The sequence below is a fragment of the Pongo abelii genome, chromosome 2 (genome assembly GCF_028885655.2).
Source record: "Pongo abelii isolate AG06213 chromosome 2, NHGRI_mPonAbe1-v2.0_pri, whole genome shotgun sequence".
In the NCBI taxonomy this organism is placed as follows: domain Eukaryota; kingdom Metazoa; phylum Chordata; class Mammalia; order Primates; family Hominidae; genus Pongo; species Pongo abelii.
Window position 1 is genome coordinate 36,601,406 of NC_085928.1, and position 27,377 is coordinate 36,628,782.

The 27,377-nt window shown below is 40.6% G+C and overlaps 1 protein-coding gene across 1 annotated transcript; it reads left to right on the forward strand.

Annotated features, from left to right (window-relative positions):
• The first annotated feature begins 607 nt into the window (after positions 1-607).
• Positions 608-27,377, forward strand: ZBTB11 (zinc finger and BTB domain containing 11). Its single transcript, NM_001132737.1, is given in 11 exon segments — positions 608-1,135; positions 5,543-5,778; positions 6,403-6,634; positions 11,962-12,806; positions 13,056-13,232; positions 17,709-17,954; positions 21,477-21,621; positions 22,899-23,016; positions 24,775-24,933; positions 25,043-25,218; positions 26,041-27,377. Coding segments are annotated over 11 exon segments (3,162 nt in total). The 5' UTR covers positions 608-825; the 3' UTR covers positions 26,559-27,377.

The window sequence follows — 27,377 nt, forward strand, 5'->3', positions numbered from 1 at the left end:
AATAAAGCTTTAAAATAGTGTTACCGACCCCCTCTTCCACTCGCAATAAGGTTGACTATATATGCTGATAATTCCAGAAAAATCTCGACTCTTCCTTGAGTAGTCTGGAGCTAGCAGGTGCAAGTTTAGAAACAATAACTCATTACTGAGGGAGGCACTGAAAATTTTATAACTGTTAACTGGAATCTAAATTTCCATGTGAATGGGCTGTCTCTGGTCCCGTGTCAAGAAACTAATAATTTTCCAAAAGCCTGAAAATATGCTTTTATGATGTCGGGAGTCTCAAGGTAAACGTAAAAACGGACTCCTTTACCCCTTTGGATGTCTCGGATGAACTCTCAACTGTCCACCAGCTCCCCCTACACGTGGCTTCTTAGAAAGCGTGGAAAAGGGAAAAATGAAAAGAGAAACTGCCAGGACTTAAGATGTCTGCTTAAAGACCCCTCGAACTGCAATTAAGGGTCTACCCGCTTCCAAAATGTCCACCCGCAGTCCTGACGTCACTGGATCGGCTCCATCAAGCCAGAAAACGAGAGTGCGCTCCAATCAGGGCTCAGTCCCCGCCCTTGGCTTGCGTCACTTCCGGTGGTGCAGCAGCCATTTTGTCAGTCGCCAGCGGATCCCGCGCGCTGGAGAAGTGCAGTTCCCCCTGGTTACCAACTCGTCCGCTTTTCCTTCGGACTAAGGGAGCCGTCGAAGAGCGCTCGCCAAAGGCGCAGCCGTTTCTCCCTACGGTGCCGCCGCTCCTCCTGCAGCCGCCCGTACGTAGTGAGCCGTTTTCCTCACCTGTCCCTGACAGGCGCCCTCAGGGAGCCGCGGTCCGCGATGTCAAGCGAGGAAAGCTACCGGGCCATCCTGCGTTACCTGACGAACGAGCGCGAGCCGTACGCGCCGGGCACCGAGGGCAATGTCAAGCGTAAAATCCGAAAAGCTGCCGCCTGCTACGTGGTGCGCGGCGGAACTCTGTATTACCAGCGGCGACAGCGGCACCGCAAGACCTTCGCGGAGCTGGAGGTGGTGCTGCAGCCGGAGCGACGCCGGGACCTCATCGAGGCGGCGCACCTGGGTCCCGGCGGCACTCACCACACCCGGCATCAGACCTGGCACTACCTGTCCAAGACGTACTGGTGGCGAGGTGAGACCTGGCCCGCGGCGAGGGGGCGGGCTGGCGAGTCGTTGCCTGGGCAAGGCTCGCTGGCGAGGCCTATTTGCGCACCCACGAGTCGGAGGGTCTCGGACGCCTCTGGGCGGTGGAGCTGCTGCCAGGCGGAGCCGAGAGGGTGGGGGACGCGAAAGGAGCCGCACTTCCCACAGGAAGGAGGCCGGTGAAGCTGGGGGCGGGCCCTGGCCCTGGGTGGGACCAAGGGGGCTTCCCCGGAGGCCGGGCCAGCCGCGGGGAGGGGCCGGACGCCTGGGCTGCGCCAGGTCCGCCTCCTTGGGCGGCCCCTTGAGGCTGAGGCTCCGGCCCTCCGGTGGTGGCGTTTGGCTCGCGGGAGTGGAGGTTGCGGGGTGCACGTTTTCGACTGTGCTGACGTTTGGAGGGAGGGACGAGTCACCCGAAGCCGTTTCTTTAGTGCTGCGCTTGGGTTTTGGCGAGCGAGTATGAGCTGCTCTGGACACGTTCGCTAGTGTTCCTCAAATTTTGCCGCTGCTGCATAAATAAGGGAATAATACAGTTATTTGCAGAAGTGATGAGTGATTGAGAAATCGCCTTGAACTTTTTTTTTAAGAACAAGAATTAAATGTAAAAGATATCAGATACTCTTTTTGTTTGTTTGGTTTTGCGGGGTGGGGGGTGTGTGTTTGAGTAGACACGGGTCTCGCCTCGTTCCCCAGGTTGGTCTCCATCTGGCTCAAGCCATCCTCCCGCCTCGGCCTCCTAAAGTGTTGGGATTTCAGGCATGCGCCACGGCGCCCAGCTTGATATTTGTAACTGAATGTTTTAATAATCTTTCCCCTCATGATGTGAAAAACGCGTTTGGGAATTGTGTAGCATTGTATATACGCAGAAAAGGTACGATTACTGTGACTTTTTGATTGTCCAGAAATACAGCTCTGAAGTTACTTGACTCTTTGGGAACCAGTTGCAGGGGAGGAGAGCAAGTGTCCTTGGCTTCTTAACCATCTTCACTCTCCACAGTTAATGAATATTCAAATTGTCAGAATTAGTTAATAGTTTACAGTCCCATTTAAGAAATTTTGTTAGGAACAGTGCTGTCACTTTCCATATGGCTACGGAAAAGTTAATTCATTCAAGTCTTGGTTACTTCGTCTGTGAATAAGGAAATTACCGAATAGTTTCTAAAGTTCTTTTCGGTTTATAAACGTCATCAAGTTTATTCGTTTACGAACTATTGGATAATCAAATTCTTCCATTTATTTTCCACTTTAAACCAATATCTGAATTAAATTTCTATAAGGACAGACAAATGCGAAGGTTAAATTATGAGGTAATGAAGTAATCAGTGCATTTTGTTTGGATGGGTTTGGGTAGACATTAGTTTGTTGAGCAAATGTCTCAGATTTAATACTTCAGGATTTGTTAAAGATGATAATTGTAATTATAGGTAACATTGATCAAGCTTATATATGCAGGATGTAGTCGTTAGCCCTTCGCATTTATTTTACCTTCATAAAACCTTAATACTTATCTCCCTTTTTTGGAGACAGAGTGTAGGGGGTCTTGCTTGGTGCAGTGACACGATCACAGCTCACTGTAGCCTCGACCTCCTAGGCTCAGATGATCCTCCCATTTCAGCCTCTATCTGTTTTACAGATGAAAAAACTAAAAGCACTAGGATGTTAAATAACACAACAAAAGTCACACAGCTGACCTTTGTGATCTCACACTTTTCTTAACCCAGTGTTATGTGGTATTTTGTGTTCAGGATTTTCTTTTTCTAAGTTCATTATCTGTGAATGATTCTAATCCAGTTTTTTTTTTTTTTTTTTTAATTTTTAGTGTGCAGTGTCTTAAAAGGCAAAAACCTGAGACGATGTTTGTTTATTTATTTATTTATTTATTTATTGAGACAGAGTCACTCTGTTGCCCAGGCTGGAGTGCAGTGGCGCGATATCGGCTCACTGCAACTCTACCTCCCGGGTTCAAGCAATTCTCGTGCCTCAGTCTCCAGAGTAGCTGGGATTACACCACGCCCAGCTAATTTTTCTATTTTTAGTAGCGACGGGGTTTCACCATGTTGGCCAGGCTGGGCTCGAACTCCTGACCCCAGGTGATCTGCTCACCTCGACCTCCCAGAGTGCTGGGATTACAGGTGTAAGCCACAGCGCCCGGCCAATACGATCTCTTTCGGTCTCTAAATCTACACTCATATAAATGCTTTTTTGATAAAGTTATATTTAACTCAAACCCATTGTTCCTTTCTTTGTTTTTTCTTTTTTCTTTTTTTTTTTTTCTTGGAGACAGATTCTTGTTCTGTCACCCAGGCCGGAGCACAGTGGCGCGATCTCGGCTCACTGCAGCCTTCGCCTCCCAGGCTCGTGTGATTCTGGTGCCTCAGTCTCCAGAGTAGCTGGGACTACAGGCGTGTGCCTCCACACCTAGCTAATTTTTGTATTTTTAGTAGAGACGGGGTTTTGCTCTGTTGGCCAGGCTTGTCTCGAACTCCTTACCTCAAATGATCCGCCCACCTCAGCCTCCCAAAGTGCGTGAGCCACGCCCCAAGCCCCATTGTTTATGTTCTGCAAAAAAAAAAAAAAAAAATGTCTCTGTGAATCAATAAATTTGACAAATTCGTAGGTTAAACAGGTTTCTTCACCGTAGAAGTCAGAGGTTCCAATAATAAATGTCAATTGTATATAGCTAAAATTTTTCTGAATTTATGACTTCAATGTATACTTTTATAATCAGTGTGGGACATAATACAATTTGGAAAATATTCCTTGAATACTATTTGAAGATTGAAAGTATAAGGAACTTGGTGGCCAGGCAAGGTGGCTCATGCCCGTAATCCCAGCACTTTGGGAGGCCAAGGCGGGCAGATCACTTGAGGTCAGGAGTTAGAGACCAGCCTGGCCAAAATAGTGAAACCCCATCTCTACTAAAAATACAAAAAATTAGCCGGGTGTGGTGGCGGGCGCCTGTAATCCCAGCTACTCGGGAGGCTGAGGTGGGAGTATCGCTTGAACCCGGTAGGCGGAGGTTGCAGTGAGCCGAGATCCCACCACTGCACTCCAGCCTGGGCAACAGAGAGAGATTCCATTTCAAAAAAAAAAAAGTGTAAGGAGCTTTGTATAATTCGACATTTTAAAACACGTTTCAGGAATATTCTCTATACCTCTATCATTTTACCTAATAACCTTTTCATTCGTGCTTATTTGAAGATTTGGGGGTAACTTTCTGCCCTAGGAATGGACAAGCATGCTCTTGTATAAGTAGAATAATATACCAAAAATCCCATGACTTCTGGAGGCCTAGCTCTGCCATTTTACTAGATGTGACTTTGGACAAGTTACATACCTCTTAGGGCTTTATTTTCCTCTTGTATAGAATGGGAATTAATTGTTCTCTTACAAGGATGATAGTGGGGTATGTGTATATGTGTATATATACATAAAGCCTTGTCCCTGCCCCCTCACCCCTACCCCAGCATGCTGGGAGCTGGAAGTTGAAATTCAAAGTCTTGTGAGTGGCTTGTATATAATCAACTTTTGTTAGACTGTGTATGCTATTATTTTACACAACCCTAAAATCTCATAACTTTCAAAAACAAAAGATTTATTTTAAACTTTCATTACAAGTTTTGTAGTAGTCTTGTTCCAGGCTACAGATTGGTTTCAGCTTTTTTCATCTGAAATTCAGGTTTAAGAACAACATCCCTCTGGGACATGCTGTTCTTTGTGAGAGGGGACAAAGATCAGAGAATGGTGCAAAATACTCAGTACCTCTTAAGGTTCTGTTCAGATATGGTACACATCACATGTGTACAGATCAAATCACTTGGTCAAGCCTAATGTCACTGGGGTGGAGAAGTATTAGCTTGAGCCATATTAAATTGTTAATTTGTTTAGTTTTGTTTTGAGACAGAGTCTTGCTCTGTCGCCCAGGCTGGAGTGCAGTGGCACAATCTCAGCTCACTGCAACCTCCGCCTCCCGGGTTATAAGTGAGTCTCCTGCCTCAGCCTCCAGAGTAGCTGGGATTACAGGTGTGTGCCATCATGCCCTAAATTGTTAATTTGTGTAGGTCAAAAACAGGTGAATATTGGCAGTTTCACATAGTTCCTCTTGCATGAAAACATTGCAACTCACATGAAAATGGGTGGAGCTATATAGTCATCTTATGATTGGAGAAACAGATAACTGGGAATAAAGAAAAAAAATTACCTCAGCAGAAGAATATCATTTATAACTTTATATTTTTTGGAAAAAAGTATATTTTACATTCTGATAAACTCTACATATTTTATGGGATATGAATGTCTGCACATATGTACTGAAACGTGTTAATGTGCACAGACTAAATAATATATTCTGTTTTCAGTTAACGGTATTAAATTTGACTTGTTAATATTTTCTTTGTAGGTATATTGAAGCAAGTCAAAGATTACATTAAACAGTGTAGCAAATGCCAGGAGAAACTAGATCGATCCCGTCCAATATCAGATGTTTCAGAAATGCTGGAAGAATTGGGACTAGACCTTGAATCTGGAGAAGAAAGTAATGAATCAGAAGATGATATGAGCAACTTTACTTCATCTCCAACTACAGCGTCCAAGCCTGCAAAAAAGAAGCCAGTATCCAAACATGAACTTGTGTTTGTAAGTAGTACTCTCCAGTCAGCTTTAAGATTTGTAACTAGTGTACTAGTATTTGCAGCCTTGGTGACTTATTTTTCTCAAACCACTAAGACTGCTTATTGAATAAGACAAAATGGCAATGTACTGTGTTGTTATATAAGCTGAACTGCCTCTTCATTTATCATCAATGTTCCTGTTATTTTTTTCAGAATGAACTTATTAATAATTACCTGTTGGTTTGTTGTTAATTATCCTCCCTCCCTTCTTTTGTGATGATATATTGATACAAGTAGACAGATTTACATTTCTGGAAGCAGTCTCTGGGTTTACGCCCCAAGGTAAAATTAATCTGGCTAGGTCTTTGTTTTTCACCTGCATCAGTTTCATACATCATCATATTTCTGATTAGTAAGAAGAGGCAGCCAGAAGTGAGATACAGATTTTCATTAGGTGAGGTAGAATGAACATGGCAGAAAATAGAGAGGATAGGACAACATATCTTTTTATTTAAATACATAGGTAACAAAGAAAATAAATTATTCATACCTGGTAAAAGGTAATATGTAATGTGTCTTGTTTTAAAGCCTGTTAAGGGTAAAAAATACAGGTAATATATTACTCCTGCTCTCAAACTTATTTTGACAGGTTGACACCAAAGGAGTGGTAAAACGTTCTTCTCCAAAACATTGTCAGGCTGTCTTAAAACAGCTGAACGAACAGAGACTTTCCAACCAGTTCTGTGATGTTACTTTGTTAATTGAAGGAGAAGAGTACAAAGCTCATAAATCTGTTTTGTCAGCAAATAGCGAGTATTTTCGAGATCTTTTTATTGAGAAAGGAGCTGTTTCCAGTCATGAGGCTGTGGTGGATCTTTCTGGTAAGGATTTTCTATTACTCTTGCTTTTTGTTTGTAATAACATTCTAGAAGAGGGGGATATGTGTGTCTTCCACACACAGATTTTATGCCAAAGTAACAGAAGCCCACTGACAGCAGTAGACTAAGCTGTACTGAAAAGGTTCTTTTTAGCAAGATTTCTGTGGTAGAGTTATGGAAAAGGGTGTCATTTCCTTTCACTACGTCTTAAGTGAGACAATTATAGCAGAAAAAGAATTTCTGGGATTTAAACTGTTAAAAACAGTTTGAGTGAAATCCATAAGTGCAACAAAATTATTACATTAAATGAATATGTTATTTAAAAATCGATTGTTTAAGCTAGGTGTGGTGGTGCACACCTGTAGTCCCACCTACTCGGGAGGCTGGGATGTGAGGATCGCTTAAGGTCAGGAATTCCAGGCTGTGGTGTGTCATTGTACCTGTGAATACCCACTGCTCTCCAGACTGGGCAATATAACAAGACCCTGCCTCTAAAAATAAAAAGTAAATAAAAATTGACTGTTTATGTCTTATTTTGTGGAACTTGTAATTATATTTTATAAGTCTTTTGGTTTTTAAAGATTAATCCTGAGTTTATTAAGTTCAATAATCAAATTATCAATATAGAAAAGTCAAAATTCAGGTTTGTTTTTTGTTTGTATCGTATTATTATAGTAAATAAATAGTTCAACTTTCTTTTGGCTTCACTAGAATTTATATATTGGCTTATGAGTCATCAAATGAAAATTTAGGAAGAATTAAAATAGGTAGCATTATTTATACATTTTCTCATCATATGAAACTTGCTGTAACTTTTGAATTACTTAAATCACTTTGAAATATATTTTTTCCTTTTTGAAACAAAAAAGTGACTTTATCCAGGTATGTAAAATCTTAATTATTTAACCACTGATCCTTTTATGCTTTATTGTTTTTAGTCCTACCTCTTCTGGGAAGATACATTTTTCCTTAGCAGTGGCTTTATGTTTATAGAGAGCAATAATAATGGCCGGGCGCAGTGGCTCCTGCCTGTAATCCCACAGCACTTTGGGAGGTTGAGGCAGGCGGATCACCTGAGGTCATGGGTTCGAGACCAGCCTGATCAACATGGAGAAACCCTGTCTCTACTAAAAATGTAAAATTAGTTGGGCATGGTGACGCATGCCTGTAATCCCAGCTACTGGGGAGGCTGAGGCAGGAGAATCACTTGAACCTGGGAGGTGGAGGTTGCGGTGAGCTGAGATCACGCCATTGCACTCTAGCCTGGGTGACAAGAGCAAAACTCCGTCTCAAAAAAAAAACACTAATAGCTTTCTCTATATAAATAAATATTTATTAAGCATCCACTGCATACAAAGAACTAGCCTAGGCTCAGGGGGTGTACATATGAGCAAAAACTTTTTGGAGCTTAGAGTTGGCATTACATTCTAGATTAGTGGTATTTGTTTTTTTTTTCTGGGTTTGGTGACTCAAAGGAGAAAATACGTCTTACACTGAGCCATCTGAATATAAAAACCCATCACAGGTTATTCTTTTGATATGTTTGCTTTGGAATTTTTTCCCTATATTTCATGCATCTTGAAAGCATGAGTGTTGCTCTTTTCTGTTTTCTCAGCAGTTTATAGCAAATGAAATGTCTGCCTGAAAAAAACTATGGCACAGCATCCTGATATTCCAACATAATACATCATTTAATCTTCATTCCATATGGATATTTTTGTATATTGTTCAGCAAATATTATGTAAGCCAATCGTAGGTGAAATAGGCATTATTTTAAAAATATGTTTGATTTAAATATTAAGTAGATAAGGCTGGGCACAGTGGCTCATGCTGGTAATCCCAAAGCTTTTCAAATCTTTGAGGCAGGTGGATTGCTTGAGCTCAGAAGTTCGAGACCATCCTGGACAACATGGTGAAACCCTGTGGCTACCAAAATTTACAAAAATTAGCCAGGCATGGTGTCACATGCCTGTAGTCCCAGCTACGTTGGAGGCTGAGGTAGGAGGATCACTTGACCCCAGGAGGTGGAGGTTGCAGTGAGCCGAGACCACACCACTGCGCTCCAGCCTGGGCAACAGAGCAAGACCCTGTCTTAGCCACAAAAAAAATTTTATCTTAAGTGTGTCATTTACAGTATCTTAGTCTGCCATACCCCTGGATGTTGAAGTCCCCACCATAATTTTTCCTTCTGTTATAATTGTCCATTTCATTTGAGAGGATATTTTTATAAAGTTTTCAAATTGTAAAAAAAAACAAAATTTGCCCTCTTAATGATTTTTCCCTTTTATTTATTTTCAGATAGTCCCTGAAACAGAATAGGTTCAGAGAGGCTCGTTCCTTTTATTTTTAGTTGACATGTAATAGTTGTACATATTTATGGTGTATAAAATGATACTTTGGTACATGTATACAATTAGTAATGATCAAATGAGGGTAATTAGGGTATACCTATCACCTCAAACATTTACCTTTCTTTGTGTTGAAAACATTCAAAATTCTTTCAGCCCTTTTTTTTTTTTTTTTTTTTTTGACAATTTCATTCTGTCACCCTAGGCTAGAGTGCAGTGGTGCAGTCATGGGCTCAAGCAATTTTCCTGCTTCGGCCTCCCGTGTAGGTGGGAACACAGGTGCACACCACCTTGTCCAACTAATTTTTTCATTTGTTTGTTTATAGAGATGGAGTCTCACTTTGTTGCCCAGGCTGGCCTTGAACTCCTGGACTCCTCCTGCCTCAGCCTCTCAAAGCACTGAGATTACAGGGGGTGAGCCACCATGCCAGGTTTCTTGTAGCTTTTTTAACATATACAATAAACTGTTGTTAACTATATACCCTGTGGTACTATAGAACACTAGAAGTTGTTCCTTCTATCTAGCTGTAATTTTGTATCTATTAATCAACCTCCTCCTATACTCTCCTCCTGTCACCCTGCCCATCTTCTAATAACCATAACTCTTCTCTCTACTTGTATGATCTAAGTTTTTTTTTTTAGCTCCCCCATATGAGTGAGGACATTTGGTATTTATCTTTCTGTCTGTGCCTTGCTTAGCATGATGTCCTCCAGGTTTATCGTGTTGCTGCAAATGACAGGATTTCATTCTTTTTTATGGCTGAATAGTATTCCATTGTGTATATTTACCACATTTTTTCCATTAATCTGTTGATGAACATGTAGTTTGGTTTCATTTCTTGGCTATTGTGAGTAGTGCTGCCATAAACATGGGGTGCAGGTATCTCTTTGATATAATTTCTTTTCTTTGGGTAGATACCCAGTAGTGGGATTGCTGGATCATACGGTAGTTATATTTTTAGTTTTTTGAGGCACTTCCATAGTGTGTTTCATCCTGGTGTACTAATTTACATTTTTACCAACAAATGGGAGGCAGAGGTTGCAGTGAGCCAAGATCGCGCCATTGCACTCCAGCCTGGGCAACAAGAGCGAAACTCCGTCTCAAACAAAAAAAAAAAAAAAAAAAGAATTAGCTTTCCTAGAAATGGCTGAATTCACCGTAATGATAATGTTGGTGGGGAGTCCCCTCAGTTTTTTTCAGCCTGAGTCCTAACATCTCACAGTTTAAGGCTTCTCTGTATGTTTGTTCATCCTTCATAGGTTCTTTTGCATGAAGTACCATACTTTACATACCTTGAGTCAGAACTGAAAATTACAGCAAATATGGCTCTCAATTGTATATTTAAAAATCTCTAAGATAAATTATTGTATGAGAAAAGCAAAGTGCAGAGAAGTATGTATAATATGACACCTAGTGTGAGAAGGCGGAATTAGAATATTTGCCTCCGTCTAGGTGTGGTGGCTCACACCTGTAATCCAAGGACTTTGAGATGCCAAGGCAGGAGTATCCCTTCAGGCCAGGAGGTCAAGATCAGCTGAGACAACATGGGGAGACCTCCATGTCTTCAAAATATAAAAATAACCAGGTGCACGCCTGCCCTGCTACTCAGGTGGCTGAAGCAGAAGGACTGCTTGAGCCTGGGAGGTCAAGGTTACAGTGAGCTGTGATCAATCCACTGCACTTCAGCCTGGATGACAGAGCAAGGGCCTGTCTCAAAGTACCTAAATAAAAAAAGAAGGCCGGGTGTGGTGGCTCACGCCTGTAATCCCAGCACTTTTGGGAGGCCGAGGCAGGCGTATCACAAGGTCAGGAGATCGAGACCATCCTGGCCAATATGGTGAAACCCTGTCTCTACTAAAAATACAAAAATCAGCTGGGCATGGTGGCGTGTGCCTGTAGTCCCAGCTACTCCGGAGGCTGAGACAGGAGAATTGCTTGAACCTGGGAGTCGGGAGGTTGCAGTGAGCCAAGATTTCGCCACTGCACTCTAGCCTGGCCACAGAGCAAGACTCCATCTCAAAAAAAACCAAAAATAAATAAATAAATAAAAATATTGGCTTGGCTGTATAATGAAATTCTGGAGAGCTATACAAATTCTTAATCATTCTGGTTATGGAATTATCACTGTGTAATCTTTTTTCTGATTTTTGATTCATGTGAATATTAAGAATTAAAAATGGCTTTTGAAAGTGAATCACTGAGAATTTTAGAAAAGAAACTGACCTTGTTTTCCCACAGAAGAATGTAATACCTCACGTGTATAGTAATTATTTCATTCCTTAGACCTGGTATAGGTAAACTACAGCCCAAATACCACTCTTCCCCTCCTTCCACTTTTGTAAAGAAGGTGTATTGGAACACAGCCGCGTCCATTGGTGTACATCTGCTTTCCAGCTACAGTGGCAAAGCTGAGCAGTTTTAGCAGACATCTCATGGCCTGCAATGTTTATTATCTTACTCTTAACAGAAAAATGTTGCTAACCTCTCCCTTAGGTATTGTTTTTTTACTTTACTTTTAGTCATAGAATACTTTGTTCAGTCACATTTTTATATGGACCACTGTTACTTGGAAGTAAGCTGTGTTTACTGAAGTGAGATTAGGGGACAGGTTGATTGAACCCTGCCACTCACCTGTCTTCCTCTTTTTTTTTAACCCTCCATCCTCCAGCAGCTGTTTCTTGAGGGGAATTTGAGGAATCCCCAGGGTTCTAAGGAGTACAGTTTGAAAATGACTGCCTTACAGCAACTCTTGAGGTAGTAAGTCTGATACTATTTTCTATATTAGGTACTGAGACTTAGCTCATACAAATGAGTTAGTCAAGGTTTAATAAGAAACCAGAACAAAATGCAAATCCAGGGATGATTAGTCACAGAACAAATGGTCATATTTGCCTTTGAATTATATTTTATATTGTCATAATTCTGTATTGTTTCATTGGTAATTGACTTTTTTGTCTTTACCTTCTTTGTATTCATACAGGTTTTTGTAAGGCCAGCTTCCTTCCTTTACTGGAATTTGCCTATACTTCTGTACTAAGTTTTGATTTCTGTAGCATGGCTGATGTAGCCATCTTAGCTCGTCATCTTTTTATGTCAGAAGTCTTAGAGATTTGTGAAAGTGTACATAAGCTAATGGAAGAAAAGCAGCTAACAGTATATAAGAAGGGCGAAGTACAAACAGTTGCATCCACCCAGGACTTACGAGTACAGAATGGAGGTACAGCACCTCCTGTGGCTAGCAGTGAGGGAACCACAACAAGTTTATCTACTGAACTTGGGGATTGTGAAATTGTACTACTGGTAAATGGAGAATTGCCAGAAGCTGAGCAGAATGGAGAGGTAGGACGACAGCCTGAGCCCCAGGTTTCTTCAGAGGCTGAATCTGCCCTGTCATCGGTAGGATGTATAGCTGATTCCCATCCTGAAATGGAGTCTGTTGATTTAATAACAAAAAACAACCAGACAGAACTAGAAACTTCAAACAACAGAGAAAATAACACAGTTTCTAATATACACCCTAAACTTTCGAAAGAGAATGTAATTAGTAGCTCGCCAGAGAGTAGTGGTATGGGAAATGATATATCAGCTGAGGATATTTGTGCTGAAGACATTCCAAAACATAGGCAGAACGTTGACCAGCCTTTAAAAGATCAGGAAAATCTAGTTGCATCAACAGCAAAGACAGACTTTGGCCCTGATGATGATACTTACAGAAGCAGGCTTCGACAACGTTCTGTTAATGAAGGGGCATATATTCGACTACACAAGGGAATGGAGAAAAAGCTGCAGAAACGGAAAGCCGTTCCCAAGTCAGCAGTTCAACAGGTATGATGTAAGAAGGGTTGACCTTTGTAGTTTTAGCTTTAGGTTGAAAGCATTGTATTGATGAACTTATGGCTATAGTGAAAATTATTTGGGAGGTGAGATGGGTACAAGGTAGCAACTTAATGTTTTAAATGCCAGTATCAATAAGATGATGTGAATTTGAAATCTTTTTGTTAGAAATTTACAGCATGACTTTAAAAATTAAAATTGAGTAGATTTACTTAGATTGTGATTTCTGTCCCTTATTAGGTGGCTCAGAAGTTAGTTCAAAGAGGAAAAAAGATGAAACAGCCAAAAAGAGATGCTAAAGAGAACACGGAAGAAGCATCTCATAAATGTGGGGAATGTGGAATGGTTTTTCAGAGACGATACGCCCTTATAATGCACAAACTGAAACATGAAAGAGCTAGAGATTACAAATGTCCAGTAAGTATTTGGAAAGCTAATTGAAGATAACTCTAATTCATAATATATAGAATCTAACTTACTGCTTGGTTATCTTTTCACTTGTATTCTATGTCTTATATGGCTATAAGAGTCATCTTCTGATTTAAATGTGCATGTCATTTACTTGCCTCCCAAAAATATTCAGTGACTTAGCCTTATCTCTGCTTCCTCCTGATACCGTAGTAAGACAATAGTAAAAAGATCATTTTAAAAATGTAACTCATAAAAAGGCAGAGAGAACAGGAAATCTTGAAAAAACTAAATTCTGGATACAAATAAATAGATGGAGTAACTTATTCAGCAGATTTGAAAGGGTTCACCCAGGTTTTCAGTGGGGAAAGCTAAGAATCAACCCAAATTGAATTGTAGAACCACCAAAATGTCTCGGGAATTAGTAGTGCTAGCTACCTTGAAAGCAGAAGCAATTAAATCACTACCCCTGTCCCTTTAGCCAAAGATCCATCTTCTACTCCCTGGAAAGGATAAAACCATAACTCCACTGGGGAATACTGTGTACAGTGAAGCTAAATGTACTGTACTCAAAACAGGGAAGAGTAAAAGCATACTGAATATTAAGTTTTTTTTTTTTTTGAGACGGAGTCTTGTTCTGTCACCCAGGCTAGAGTGCAGTAGCGCAATCTTGGCTCACTGCATCCTCCACCTCTCAGGTTCAGGCCATTCTCCTGCTTCAGCCTCCTGAGTAGCTGGGACTACAGGCACGAGCCACCATGCCTGGCTAATTTTTTTGTATTTTTACTATATACAGGGTTTCACCATGTTGGCCAGGCTGGTCTCAAACTCCTGAGCTCAAATGATCCGCCTGCCTGTGCCTCCGCAAGGTATGGGATACCAGGCGTGAGCTACCACGCCCGGCCCAAGGTCTTTCTTTACTCAAGTCCCAGGATATAGGCATCTAGACACTTAACCATAAAGCAGAAAGATTTCTCAGAGATGAAAAACCTGAAGCCCAGTAACAAAAGACAGCTACTGACAAAAGCTCATGGTTGGCAACAATCCCCTCCCCACTTACATGGAAATTCCAGTGAATTTTTTAATGTCTTATTCTGAAATATGAACAGATATTAGGGATTATTGACTCATGACAAAAGATTTCAAGAAAAACAACTTTGGCTGGGCGCAGTGGCTCACACCTATAATCATAACATTTTGGGAAGATTGCTTGAGCTCAGGATTTCAAGACCAGCCTGGGCAACATGGTGAAACCCTGTCTCTCTACAAAAATACAAAAATTGGCTGGGTGCAGTGGCTCACACCTGTAATCCCAGCACTTTGGGAGGCCGAGGTGGGCAGATCACAAGGTCAGGAGATCGAGACTATCCTGGCTAACATGGTGAAACCCCGTCTCTACTAAAAATGCAAAAAATTAGCCGGGCATGGTGGTGAGCACCTGTAGTTCCAGCTACTCGGGAGGCTGAGGCAGGACAATGGCTTGAACTCAGGAGGTGGAGCTTGCAGTGAGCCAAGATTGTGCCACTGCACTCCAGCCTGGGCAACAGAGCGAGACTCCGTCTCAAAAAAAAAAAAATACAAAAATTAACTGGGCGTGGTGGCACACACCTGTAGTCCCAGCTATTTGTGGGGGGCTAAGGCAGGAGGATGGCTTGAACCCAGGAGGTCAAGGCTACAGGGAGCCAAGATTGCCCTACTTCACCCCAGCCTGCATGACAAAGTGAGACCCTGTCTCCAAAAAAAAAAAAAAAGACAATTTTGAGGAATCCAAGACTAGCAAGAAAAGAAAACTAAAAAGAAAAAAACTTCAGAACGTATGATTTATATAAGAGATAAATGAAAAAATTATGTTTACAAAACAACCAGGTACTGTGGGTTTTTTTTGTTGCTTTGTTTGTTTTTGTTTTTCTCAAGATGGAGTTTTGTTCCTGTTGCCCAGGCTGGAGTGCAGTGGCATGATCTCTTGCTTCCCAGGTTGAAGCAATTCTGCCTCAGCTTCCCGAGTAGCTGGGATTACAGGCATGCGCCACCATACCCAGCTAATCTTGTATTTTTAGTAGAGATGGGGTTTCTCCATGTTGGTCAGGCTGGTCTCAAACTCCTGACCTCAGGTGATCTGCCTGCCTCAGCCTCCCAAAGTGCTGGGATTATAGGCGTGAGCCACTGTGCCCAGCAGTACTATGTTTTTTAAAAGGGCACACTGAGGCTGAGCGTGGTGGCCTATACCTATAATCCCAACACTCCAACACTTTGAGAGGCAGAGATGGGAGGATCACTTAAGCCCAGGAGTTCAAGACCAGGCAATATAGCGAGACCCTGTCTCTACAAAAAGAAAAATTTTTTAAATGTCATATTGGCTGGCCCGAAGTTAGTTATCTCAGTTGACTGTTCACAGTTACAGATCGAACTCCTTCTACTCTTTACCCCCTTCTCACTGCTGCACTTGACTAGTGTAAAAAAAAGTCTAAAAAAATTTTATTAATATAAAGGGCACATTAAAATAACTAAAGAGTATTTTAGGAATAAAATATATAATATCATATAAAAAATCTCAGAAAAGTTGGAAAATATAACTGATGGAATCTCCCAGAAAATAGAGCAAAAAGACAAGTTAGAAATGGGAGTGAAAGAAAATAATAGAATTGGTCTAAGATGCTTAGTATACAAATATTATTTTCAAACAGAACATGGAAAACAATATAAAGAAAAATTTCAGAACTTAAGGATAGAAGTTTCTGTGTTACAGGAGTATACTGAATGCCCAGAACAGTGGATGAAAATAAAACTGTATTAAAGTGCATTATAAAATTTCAGAATCAGTGGATAAAAATAAAATAAGTTGCCAGAGGACAAACAATAACATTGTCAGTCTCATAAAAAGGATAAGGATCAGAATGGCTTTAGGTTTTTCAACAACAGCAACAGAAACTAGAAGACAAAGCCACACCATGTGTTTAAAATCTAAAGAGAAATGATTTCTGGCTTGAATTCTTACAGCCAATCAGTCAAACTTTTAATTATTTATGATGGTAGAATAAGAATATTTTCAGACATGCCAGGTCTCAAAATTATTACTTCCCAAATTTTCTCAGGGAGCTGTTGACATGTTTCACTAAAATGAGCAAGACATGTTAAATGGAAAACATGGCATCCAGTTCAACAGAGTCCAAGGGATTCATCAAGACAATAGTGAAGGGGATCCCAGGATGAAGCTGCGTATCAGGCATAGGGAACAGTTAGCCCAGGACATAATGATTTTTTTTTTTTTTTTTTTTTTTTTTTTTTTTTTTTTTTTGAGACAGGGTCTTGCTCTGTATCCCAGGCTGGAGTGCAATGGCACTATCACAGCTCACTGCAACCTCCACGTCCCAGGCTCAAACGATCCTCGTGTCTTAGCCTCCCAAATAGCTGGGACCACAGGCATTCACCACAATGCTCGGCTAATTTTTGTATTTTTTTTGTAGAGACAGGGTTTTACCATGTTGCCCAGGCTGGTGTCAAAACTCCTGGACTCAAGTGATTCACCCTCTTCAGGCTCCCAAATGCTGGGGTTCCAGGCGTAAGCCACCACACCCAGCCCAGGACATAATGATTTGACAGAGATTTCCAAAAAGGCAATGGGTTTTAAATCTCCTCCCAGTACAGCTGGGGGCAGAGTTTGGCAAATTAGTAAGTGCAAAGAGAAATAAAACAAAAAGCAAGAAAGGAAAAAGAATTACAGTGTACTGTATGTGGCCTAGTGGTAATAATATTTATATCCAAAAAATGTAAGCCTTGAAATGGGTCTACTCAAGAATATGATATAACTATATTAATAAAGAGGGGTAATGGAAATCATTTACATATCTAAGTAGGGAGTAGAGGAGTAAAAATGCAAATCAACTTCCATTACGTGTGTTACATAGAGTTACAAAGAGAAGCATCGAGAGAGTCATCCAAGCACAGCTGCACTTAACAACAAATTCAGAGATAACTCTAGAAGCAAAATATGGTGGAGATGGTTGGCCAGGAGACCAGTTGTACTTATTGTTTTAAAAAATAGGTTTTGCAGAGGGTAAGCATATATAACTTTGATTTTAAAAAGAACAAAACTTTCTTGAATCTTCAACTATGAGATAAAATCCAAGGACCATCAATCACAGCCTTACCTTTCTATTTCCAGCCCCTACTCCTGTTCCACCTGATAACTATTAGTACTCATGCTAATGATAGAATTCTTCTGTCTTTGTTTTACCATTCCTGAAAGACCCATTTCAAGCCCAACCTTGTTGATACAAATCTTGTGCTGTTGTTAGACTTTAGCCTCTGCAGAATAGGGATTGAGTCTTACCCCTTTTATCTTTACAATCTAGTACCTATTGTTTTTTACATAGTGTGTGTGTTTATTGATTTATATAATTATAACAAAAACAAAGTCCAAATATGAGTTTCAGTTAACATTTTGTAATGGAAATACATTTAGAGAGAATTTTATTTTTCTTTTAGTTGTGTAAAAAACAGTTTCAGTACAGTGCCTCTTTGCGAGCACATCTTATTCGTCATACCAGAAAAGATGCACCCTCTTCATCCTCGTCCAATTCCACATCTAATGAAGCATCGGGAACATCATCTGAGAAGGGCAGAACCAAGCGGGAATTTATATGTTCCATATGTGGAAGAACATTACCTAAATTGTATTCTCTCCGAATACATATGTTAAAGCACACAGGTGTAAAGCCACATGCATGCCAGGTAAAGCTATGTTTATTTTGCTATTTAAAGAACATTAGAACTTAACTATGGGTGCCAAAGAGACTGGTGGGATATGTATTCTCAAGTCACTCTCATATTTGTAAAATGTCAGGTAAATTTATGACTTATTGCCTAGATCAAAGGTGATTCCCTATTGTGTTTTTTAATTTGCTTTCTGAAGTTGTAATTTGAATCTATTTAAGATGTTTGTGTAAACTTACTAGGGTCCAGAGGATGTATAGGGTAAAAAATAACCAATTTATTATCCCAATCATTCCTTAACCTTCAACTGGACCAAGCCGGACTAGAAAGGAATCCATGGCTTAAACAAATCTCTGTGGTCCGTGAAAGTCCTGCCTTAGCTCTAGAGCTAAGGATTGAGAGTACCTAAATGCCAAAATATGACTCAAGGGTAATGAATCCTGTGATTAGCCAGCTTTGGGCTATTTGGAACAGTGAAAAATTTCTAGTAGCACCTGTAGCCTTATATATGAGTATGACTCAGTTTGGGTTTTTTTGTCTGTTTTGAGACGAGGTCTTGTTCTATCTCTCAGGCTGGAATGTAGTAGCAAGATCACGGCTCACTGCAGCCTCCATCTCCCAGAGGATTAAACCATCCTTCCATCTTAGCTTCCGAAGTAGCTGGGACTATAGATGTGTAGCACCACGCCTGGCTAATTTTTTTAAATTTTGTGGAGATGGGGCCTAACTATGTTGCCCAGGGTGGCCTCAAACTCCTGGGCTCAACTAGTCTTCCTACCTCAGGCTCCCAAAGTACTGGAATTATAGGCGTGAGCCACTATGCCAGGCCTGACTCAGTATTTTTATTAAAAAACAGTTTTGGAACCAATGAGATTTTTTTTCTTTCTGTATTTTAATAGTTTTTAGGGAACAAGTGGTGTTTGTTTACATGGGTAAGTTTTTTAGTAGTGTTTTCTGAAATGTTGGTGTACCCATTACTTGAGCAGTTTACACTATACCCAGGGTGTAGTCTTTTATGCCTCACCCCCAACTCACCCTTTCCCGCAAGTCCCCAAAGTCCGTTGTATCATTCATAGCTTAGCTCCCAATTATGAGTGAGAACATACGATGTTTGGTTTTCCATTCCTAAGTTACTTCATTTAGAGTAGTGGTCTCCAGTCATTTGAACCTGGGAGGTGGTGGTTGCAGTGAGCCGAGGTGGCACCACTGCATTCCAACCTGGACAACAAGAGCAAAATTCCATCTCAAAAAAATTAATTAATTGGCCGGGTACAGTGGCTCACACCTGTAATCCCAGTGCTTTAGGAGGCCGAGGCAGGCGGATCACAAGGTCAGGAGATCGAGACCATCCTGGCTAACATGGTGAAACCCCGTCTCTACTAAAAATACAAGAAATTAGCCAGGCGAGGTGGCACACACCTGTAATCCCAGCTACTCGGGAGGCTGAGGCAGGAGAATTGTTTGAACCCGGGAGGCAGAGGTTGCAGTGAGCCGAGACCGCACCACTGCACTCTAGCCTGGGCGACAGAGTGAGACTCCGTCTCAAAAAAAAAAAAATTAATTAATTTTTAAAAGAGTAGTGGTCTCCACTTCCATCCAGGTTGCTGCAAATGCCATTATTTTGTTCATTTTTATGACTGAGTGGTATTCCATAGTATATATATACCACATTTTCTTTATCTGCTCATTGATTTATGGGCATTTGGGCTGGTTTCATATTTTTGCAACTGAATTGTGCTGTTGTAAACATGCATGTGCAGGTATCTTTTTCATATATCAGTGAGATTTTTTAAAGACAGGGTCTTTCTTATTACCCAGGCCGGAGTACAGTGGCATTATCTTAACTCACAGTAAACTCGAACTCCTGGTTTGAAGCAGTCCTCCTGCATCAGCTACCCGCGTAGCTAGGACTTCAGGTGTATGCCACCACACCCACCTAATTTTTTTTTTTTTTAATTTTTATAGAGACCCTGCCTTTTTTTTAGGTCTTGCTATATTGCCCAGGCTGGTCTTGAACTCCTGGTCTCAAGCTGTTCTCCCACCTGGGCCTCCCAAAGTGCTGGGATTATAGGCATAAGCCACTGTGCCTGGCCTCCAGTGAGATTTTTTTATATTTCTCTTTTTTGTTCCTTTTTATTATTTTAGAAGAGAATGGGTTGAACTCTCATGTACCCTTCACTCAACTTCAGTAGTTACCAGCTCGTGGTACATGTGTTTTATGTATACTCTTATTCACTACCCTACTCCCACCCCCACCCCCACCCTGCCAGGTTTTTGTTTTTTGTTTTTTGGAGGCAGGGTCTCACTCTGTTGCCCAGGCTGGAGTGCAGTGGTGCGATATCAGCTCACTGCAACCTCCACCTCCCGGGTTCAAGCAATTCTCCTGCCTCAGCCTCCTGAGTAGCTGGAACTACAGGCGCACGCCACCACGCCTGGCTAATTTTTTGTATTTTAGTAGAGACGGGGTTTCACCATGTTGCCCAGGCTAGTCTCGAACTCCTGAGCTCAGACAGTCCAACCACCTCAGTCTCCCAAAGTGTTGGAATTACAGGCATGAGTCACCGTGCCCGCCTCTGCCAGTTATTTTGAAGCCAAGTCCTAAGGATCACTTTATTTGTAAATTTATGATTTTTTTGTTTTTTTTGTTTTTTTTTAGACTGATTCTTGCTCTGTCACTGAGGCTGGAGTGCAGTAGCGTGATCTTGGCTCACTGCAACCTCCGCCTCCTGGGTTCAGGTGATTCTCCTACCTCAGCCTCCCGAGTAGTTGGGATTACAGACGCCTGTCACCACACCTGGCTAATTTTTGTATTTTTTTTTTAAGTAGAGACGGTTTCACCATGTTGACCAGGCTAGTCACGAACTCCTGACCTCAAATGATCCACCCGTCTCGGTCTCCCAAAGTGCTGGGATTACAGGCATGAACCACCACACCTGGCCATAAATTTAAATACCAAGTATTAGTTGGGCCTCTGGTCTTCCCATGTGGCACTACTCAGAATGTGTGGTCTGTGGGTGATAAGTACAGAAATAGAGAGTAAGCATGTAGAAACTGTCATAGCAATTTGGCATTGTCACGTCATTTTTAACAAAAATTTTTGTGTTTAACAAAAATTTCTCCCAGTGGATTGTGGAAAAGGAAAAAAAAAATTAGTGCTTCGTCACAGTTTGAAAAGCACTGTTCTAGTTGGTGTAGCAGGGAATGGTATATTGTTCTTGATTAAGCTTCCATGTCTGTTAATATAAGGTATACTATTTACCAGTCTCAAGGATAGCATGAGGTTTGTCTGATTTTTACTATTTTGAGAATCTCTGGTGATCACATGGATTTAAGAAAGATAACAATATTTGTTGAATACTGAATCAGAAGAGGGGTCAACTTTCAAGTTGGTTTCAACTTTCACTTTGTCATTATGTTTTATTGTAAGTTAAATAATTTAAATATTTATTTAAAATAATATATTCATTTTCTCTGTCTTCATTGTTCAGAAACAATCTCCCTTTTTGTTTTATTGACTTAATCACCCCTGTTCTATCTTAGGTCTGTGGAAAGACTTTTATCTATAAGCATGGTCTAAAATTACATCAGAGTCTTCATCAATCACAGAAGCAGTTCCAGTGTGAACTATGTGTTAAGTCATTTGTTACCAAACGGAGTCTTCAAGAACATATGAGTATTCACACAGGTAATGAGAAATTTATATTGACATAGTTACATTTCATAAAGTATTAATGATTATGCTTTAATTATACCAGAAATTATATTGATAAACTGATAGTTGTGTGTGCTCAATTTTGTATTGAGACAGTATTTTAAATTAAAAGTGTAGGCTGGGCGCAGTGGCTCACGCCTGTAATCCCAACACTTTGGGAGGCCGAGGCAGGCGGATCACGAGGTCATGAGATCGAGACCATCCTGGCTAACACGGTGAAACCCTGTCTCTACTGAAAATACAAAACATTAGCCGGGCATGGTGGCGGGCGCCTGTAGTCCTAGCTACTCGGGAGGCTGAGGCAGGAGAATGGCGTGAACCCGGGAGGCGGAGGTTGCAGTGAGCCGAGATCGCGCCACTGCACTCCAGCCTGGGTGACAGAGCAAGACTTCATCTCAAGAAAAAAAAAAAAAACCATTTTCTCAGATCTGGTTTTACAGCTGTGTTTGTGTATGGAATATTCGTTGTTTCCCTCAGTGTAGAAAGATGTGTACTAAGTGTTAAAATCATGCATAATTTAAATCCAGGCATAAAGAAATGATCATGCTTTTAAAAAGTTAAATGGTAGGCAGACATAATTGTCAACATAGTAGTTGGCTTATATTTTTTGTCCATACATACTTATTTTTAGATGTTTTAAAGCAAAAATGTGGGAATAGCCAATGAAGGGTAGATACCTGCTGCAACTTGTATTCAACTCTAGTACTATTACAATCCATAGATCATACAACTGTATTGCATTCCTTGGGTCATACCCTCTGATAGTACTATGGTTGTTGACAGGAAATGGGGATTTTGACATGGTTTATAGATGTCTGCCAAATGTTATAGCTTCCATGTCCCCTTGGTAAAGTAACTTCTGAAATATGACATAAAGAATTCTGTTTATTAAAGGCCAGGCGTGGTGGCTCACGCCTGTAATCCCAGCACTTCGGGAGGCCAAGGCGGGCAGATCACAAGGTCATGACATCGAGATGATCCTGGCTAACACGGTGAAACCCGTCTCTACTAAAAATACAAAAAATTAGCTGGCACGTGTCTGTAGTCTCAGCTACTCGGGAAGCTGAGGCAGGAGAATCACTTGAACCTGGGAGGTGGAGTTTGCGATGAGCCGAGATCACGCCACTGCACTCCATCCAGCCTGGGCAACAGAGCGAGATGCCATCTCAAAAAAAAAAAAAAAAAAAAGAATTCTGTTAAAAGAGGACTGATTGCTGGATATGTGACAGGGTTTTAATTTTTTCTAATAGGAGAGTCCAAGTACCTTTGCTCAGTTTGTGGAAAGTCTTTTCATAGGGGCTCTGGACTCAGCAAGCACTTCAAGAAACACCAACCAAAGCCTGAGGTTCGAGGCTATCATTGTACTCAGTAAGTATTCAATATGTGAGGCATTCAGTTAATTTAATTATGTTTCTACTCAGTTTTCAAAAAAATATTTGAAGATAATATTAAACTGTAACTTCAGTTTATTCTTGATTTTAATGTCCTTTTTTTCTTGCCTAAGGATTACTATTTTTAACATCTTTGAGATGTAAATCATTTACCATACAAATCACTCATTTAAAGTGATTTAAGATTTTCAAGTGTACTACCTGGAAGTGGGGACTATGGGAAAGAAGAGTCTCACTGCCAGCCGGTTTATTTTCCCCCCTCCTCTTCATTTTCCAGATCCCCCTAAAATTTCTGTTATAATCAAGGTAAAATTCATATAATGTAAAATTAATCGAGCCAGGCACAACAGCTCAAGCCTGTAATCCCAGCACTTTGGGAGGCCAAGGTGGGCAGATCATCTGAAGTCAGAAGTTCGAGACCAGCCTGGCCAACGTGGCAAAACCCCTTCTCTACTAAGAATACAAAAATCAGCCAGTTGTGGTGGTTCACACCTGTAGTCCCAGCTACTTGGAAGGCTGAGGCAGGAGAATCACTTGAACCCTGGAGGTGGGAGGTTGCAGTGAGCCAAGATCACGCCACTGCACTCCATCCTGGGTGACAGGGTGAGACTCTGCCTAAAAAACAAAAAGTCATTTTAGGGTGGGCGCAGTGGCTCATGTCTGTAATTCCAGCACTTCGGGAGACAGGTGGTAGGATTGCTTAAGGCCAGGAGTTCAAAACTAGTCTGGGCAGGCAGCATAGCAAGACCCTGTCTCTTAGGAAACAAAAAGCCAGGAAGCTCTCTTTTGCTTTTCTTTTAACTTTTAGGCTCAGGGGTACATCAGAAAGCTCTCTTACAGAGATTCAACAATTTTTTTTCTTTGTTAAACATTTATTTGCCTGGTCACTATAAGCTTTTCATTAGTTTTTAGAGTTCCTGGTAAGGTTGATTCTAACAGTTTGCCAGTTTGTCCTCTGCTTTCATGGAGAGATGGGCTTTTGGAGCTTCCTACTTGACATATTTGTTGATGTTACTCTAATTAGTCTTATTTCGAAACAAAGATAGTTTGTTATCAATACATTTTTAGTTATTAATGAAAGTACACTCAACCCAAACAGGCTTGAGTTAAATATAAAGTCTAGGAGTCTGGATGGTTTAATGTAAACTGGATTCAAATTCATTAGCACTTGTTTTCTCTGAGGCACCATATGGACAAGACAATGGCAGTGGTTTCAGTCTCACATCCTCTCAAATTCCAAATTGTCAAACTTCTTTTCTGGTAGTTCCATCAAAGCTCTGAGGGTTACTCCAGTTACATCAAGTTAAATCAGTCATCCCTGAGTCAATCACTATGGCCAAGGGAATGCTTTGTTGTGATTAATTTAGGCCCAAGTCATTTGCTCTATCCCTAGGGTCAAAGGTAAAGTCTACCCTCAACACGTGGACTAAGAATGAGAGAGTTGAAATAGGGATCTCAAAGTGGGGTAATTAAGGAGAGAGAGAGAGAATAGTAAATTTCCTCTGTAATAACCTTTGGGAACTATGCACAATTCTTTGTAAAACATTTCTGGTAGCCTTAAGATGAAAAAAACCTAAAACCCTGTAGGCTTTATGTGCGATTGGAAAATCAAGGAATTCTTTTAAGTTGAGATCATCTTTTGGAGTTCTAAAAAACTAAAAATAGTTACTGAGTTCTTGGAAACTTGTTTTAAAGGAATAAGATTATCCAATTGGGTAACTGAACTTTATTGCAGATGTGAAAAAAGTTTCTTTGAAGCTAGAGATCTTCGCCAGCACATGAACAAACATCTTGGTGTGAAGCCATTCCAGTGCCAATTTTGCGATAAGTGCTATAGTTGGAAGAAAGATTGGTATTCCCATGTGAAGTCTCATTCTGTCACTGAGCCTTATAGGTGAGTAAATTTGAGAAGGAGCTGAACTTAACTGATACATGTGTGTACTCTGATTGTTATGGCTGCTACTTCTTTGGACAAAATAATTGGGTCTTTTCCCCTGTTTTAGGTGTAATATATGTGGCAAAGAATTTTATGAAAAAGCTTTGTTCAGAAGGCATGTAAAGAAAGCTACCCATGGGAAGAAAGGAAGAGCAAAGCAAAACCTGGAACGGGTGTGTGAAAAATGTGGAAGAAAATTCACTCAGCTAAGAGAGTATAGGAGACACATGAACAACCATGAAGGTAACTATACTTTGTATTATATGTATCCTTATAGAATAAAAGCCAGTCCAGTAGTGATTCTCCCTTTACCAGCTCTTTCACCTTCCTTGGTAAGAGATTAATTTCGTATCTTTATTCAAATGACAGAGGTGATCCTGAACCTGAGTACCTAATTATTGTGCATATAAACAGATTCCTTTTTTAGTGAACTTAATTCTGTATCCACATTGTTATGCTGAACTAAACTATTTGAAGCCTCTGCTTTGAAGGAATGAAGGAATAAATGAGATTATGCACAGAAACTAAAATTTGTCTCAATCACATCTGTCCACAGGAAGATCTTTAGAGAGATTTATAGTTCAGAATCTTGTTCATTCTTTTTTTTTTTTTTTTCTTTGAGACAGAGTCTTACTCTGTCACCCAGGCTGGAGTACAGTGACGCGATCCTGGCTCACTGCAACCTCCGCCTCCCAGGTTCAAGTGATTGTCATGCCTCAGCCTCCTAAGTAGCTGGGACTACAGGCACCCGCCACCATGCCGGGCTAATTTTTGTATTTTTAGTAGAGATGGGGTTTCACCGTGTTGGTCAGGCTGGTCTCGAACTGCTGACCTCAGGTGATCCACCTGCCTTGGCCTCCCAAAGTGCTGGGATTACAGGTGTGAGCCACCACGCCCAGCAAAGAATCTTCTTTATTCTAAGGAAAGTCCTAAATAAAATATTGCCACAGTCCAGATAGAAAGGTTTATGAGCTACTGTACTTTTTAATAAAAGGAAGTTTGGTAGGCAGTTTATATTTTGGTGCTTGTACCTCACTACACATGCTTTTTTTTTTTTTTTTTTAGGAGTTAAGCCATTTGAGTGCTTAACATGTGGAGTAGCTTGGGCTGATGCCCGATCTCTAAAACGCCATGTCAGAACACATACTGGTGAACGGCCATATGTCTGTCCTGTATGTAGCGAAGCCTACATAGATGCTCGAACACTCCGTAAACATATGACTAAATTCCACAGAGACTATGTGCCTTGCAAAATTATGCTGGAAAAAGACACCCTTCAGTTTCATAACCAAGGAACTCAAGTGGCACATGCTGTTAGCATCTTAACAGCAGGCATGCAGGAACAAGAAAGCAGTGGTCCTCAAGAACTTGAGACTGTGGTAGTGACAGGAGAAACTATGGAAGCTCTGGAAGCTGTTGCAGCTACTGAAGAGTATCCATCAGTATCTACACTTTCTGACCAAAGTATTATGCAAGTGGTTAATTATGTATTAGCACAACAGCAAGGACAGAAGCTATCTGAAGTTGCAGAAGCCATTCAAACTGTTAAAGTAGAGGTAGCACATATTTCAGAAGGAGAATGAGTATGTTAATGAAGATAAAAAGAAGTGACATCTCTTGTACACTGAACTCACAGAACATTTGTTTACAATTCTGTGTGACTGTCTGCTTGGAGTTTACATATCAAAGTTCTGGGCTGTTTGGTAACGTAATGTTTCCAAACATTTTGTCTGGCCAATGGGTTCTATAGGAAAGTCCATTTAGTGTAAAGAAATTGAAAACAGATCTATTAGGTTGGTGCAATTGCTTTTGCACCAACCTAATATTTGATGGCAGTGGTTTATCATGATATACCTTTTATGAATTAATGTTTATAAATGACTGTACTGAATTTAAAACTGTACAGTTTCATTTGCATTTTGACATTACTTTATTATACATTTTGCATTTAAAAGGCCGCACCAGTTGGCTTTTCTTCTGTTTTATTCTCAAAATACAGAGATTCTGTGATTTATTTGCCCTGTTTATGGATTAAAAAGAAAATTCTAATATAAAGCATTTCAATAGGATGCAATAGGTATATTACGTTTTTTAAATGCTTTAGATCTGTGATTCTTGACTTACTATTTATTTTATCCCCTTTTAAGTCAGGGATTCTTTATTCTGTTTTAAAGCACTTAATGAGTTACATGTTGTAATCAAGTTTGCACAATATATTTATCTATATGAGGAACCCATAAATGAATAGCTAATTTTTAAAATGCCATTAAAATGCATGAAATGCTTATTAAAACCTTACTATACTATTTCTTCAAGGCAAGTAAATTGACCATGAGAAAAGAACCCAGTTATTAAACACTGTTGACGGGAAAATTCTCCTTGATAACATAGGACAATTAATG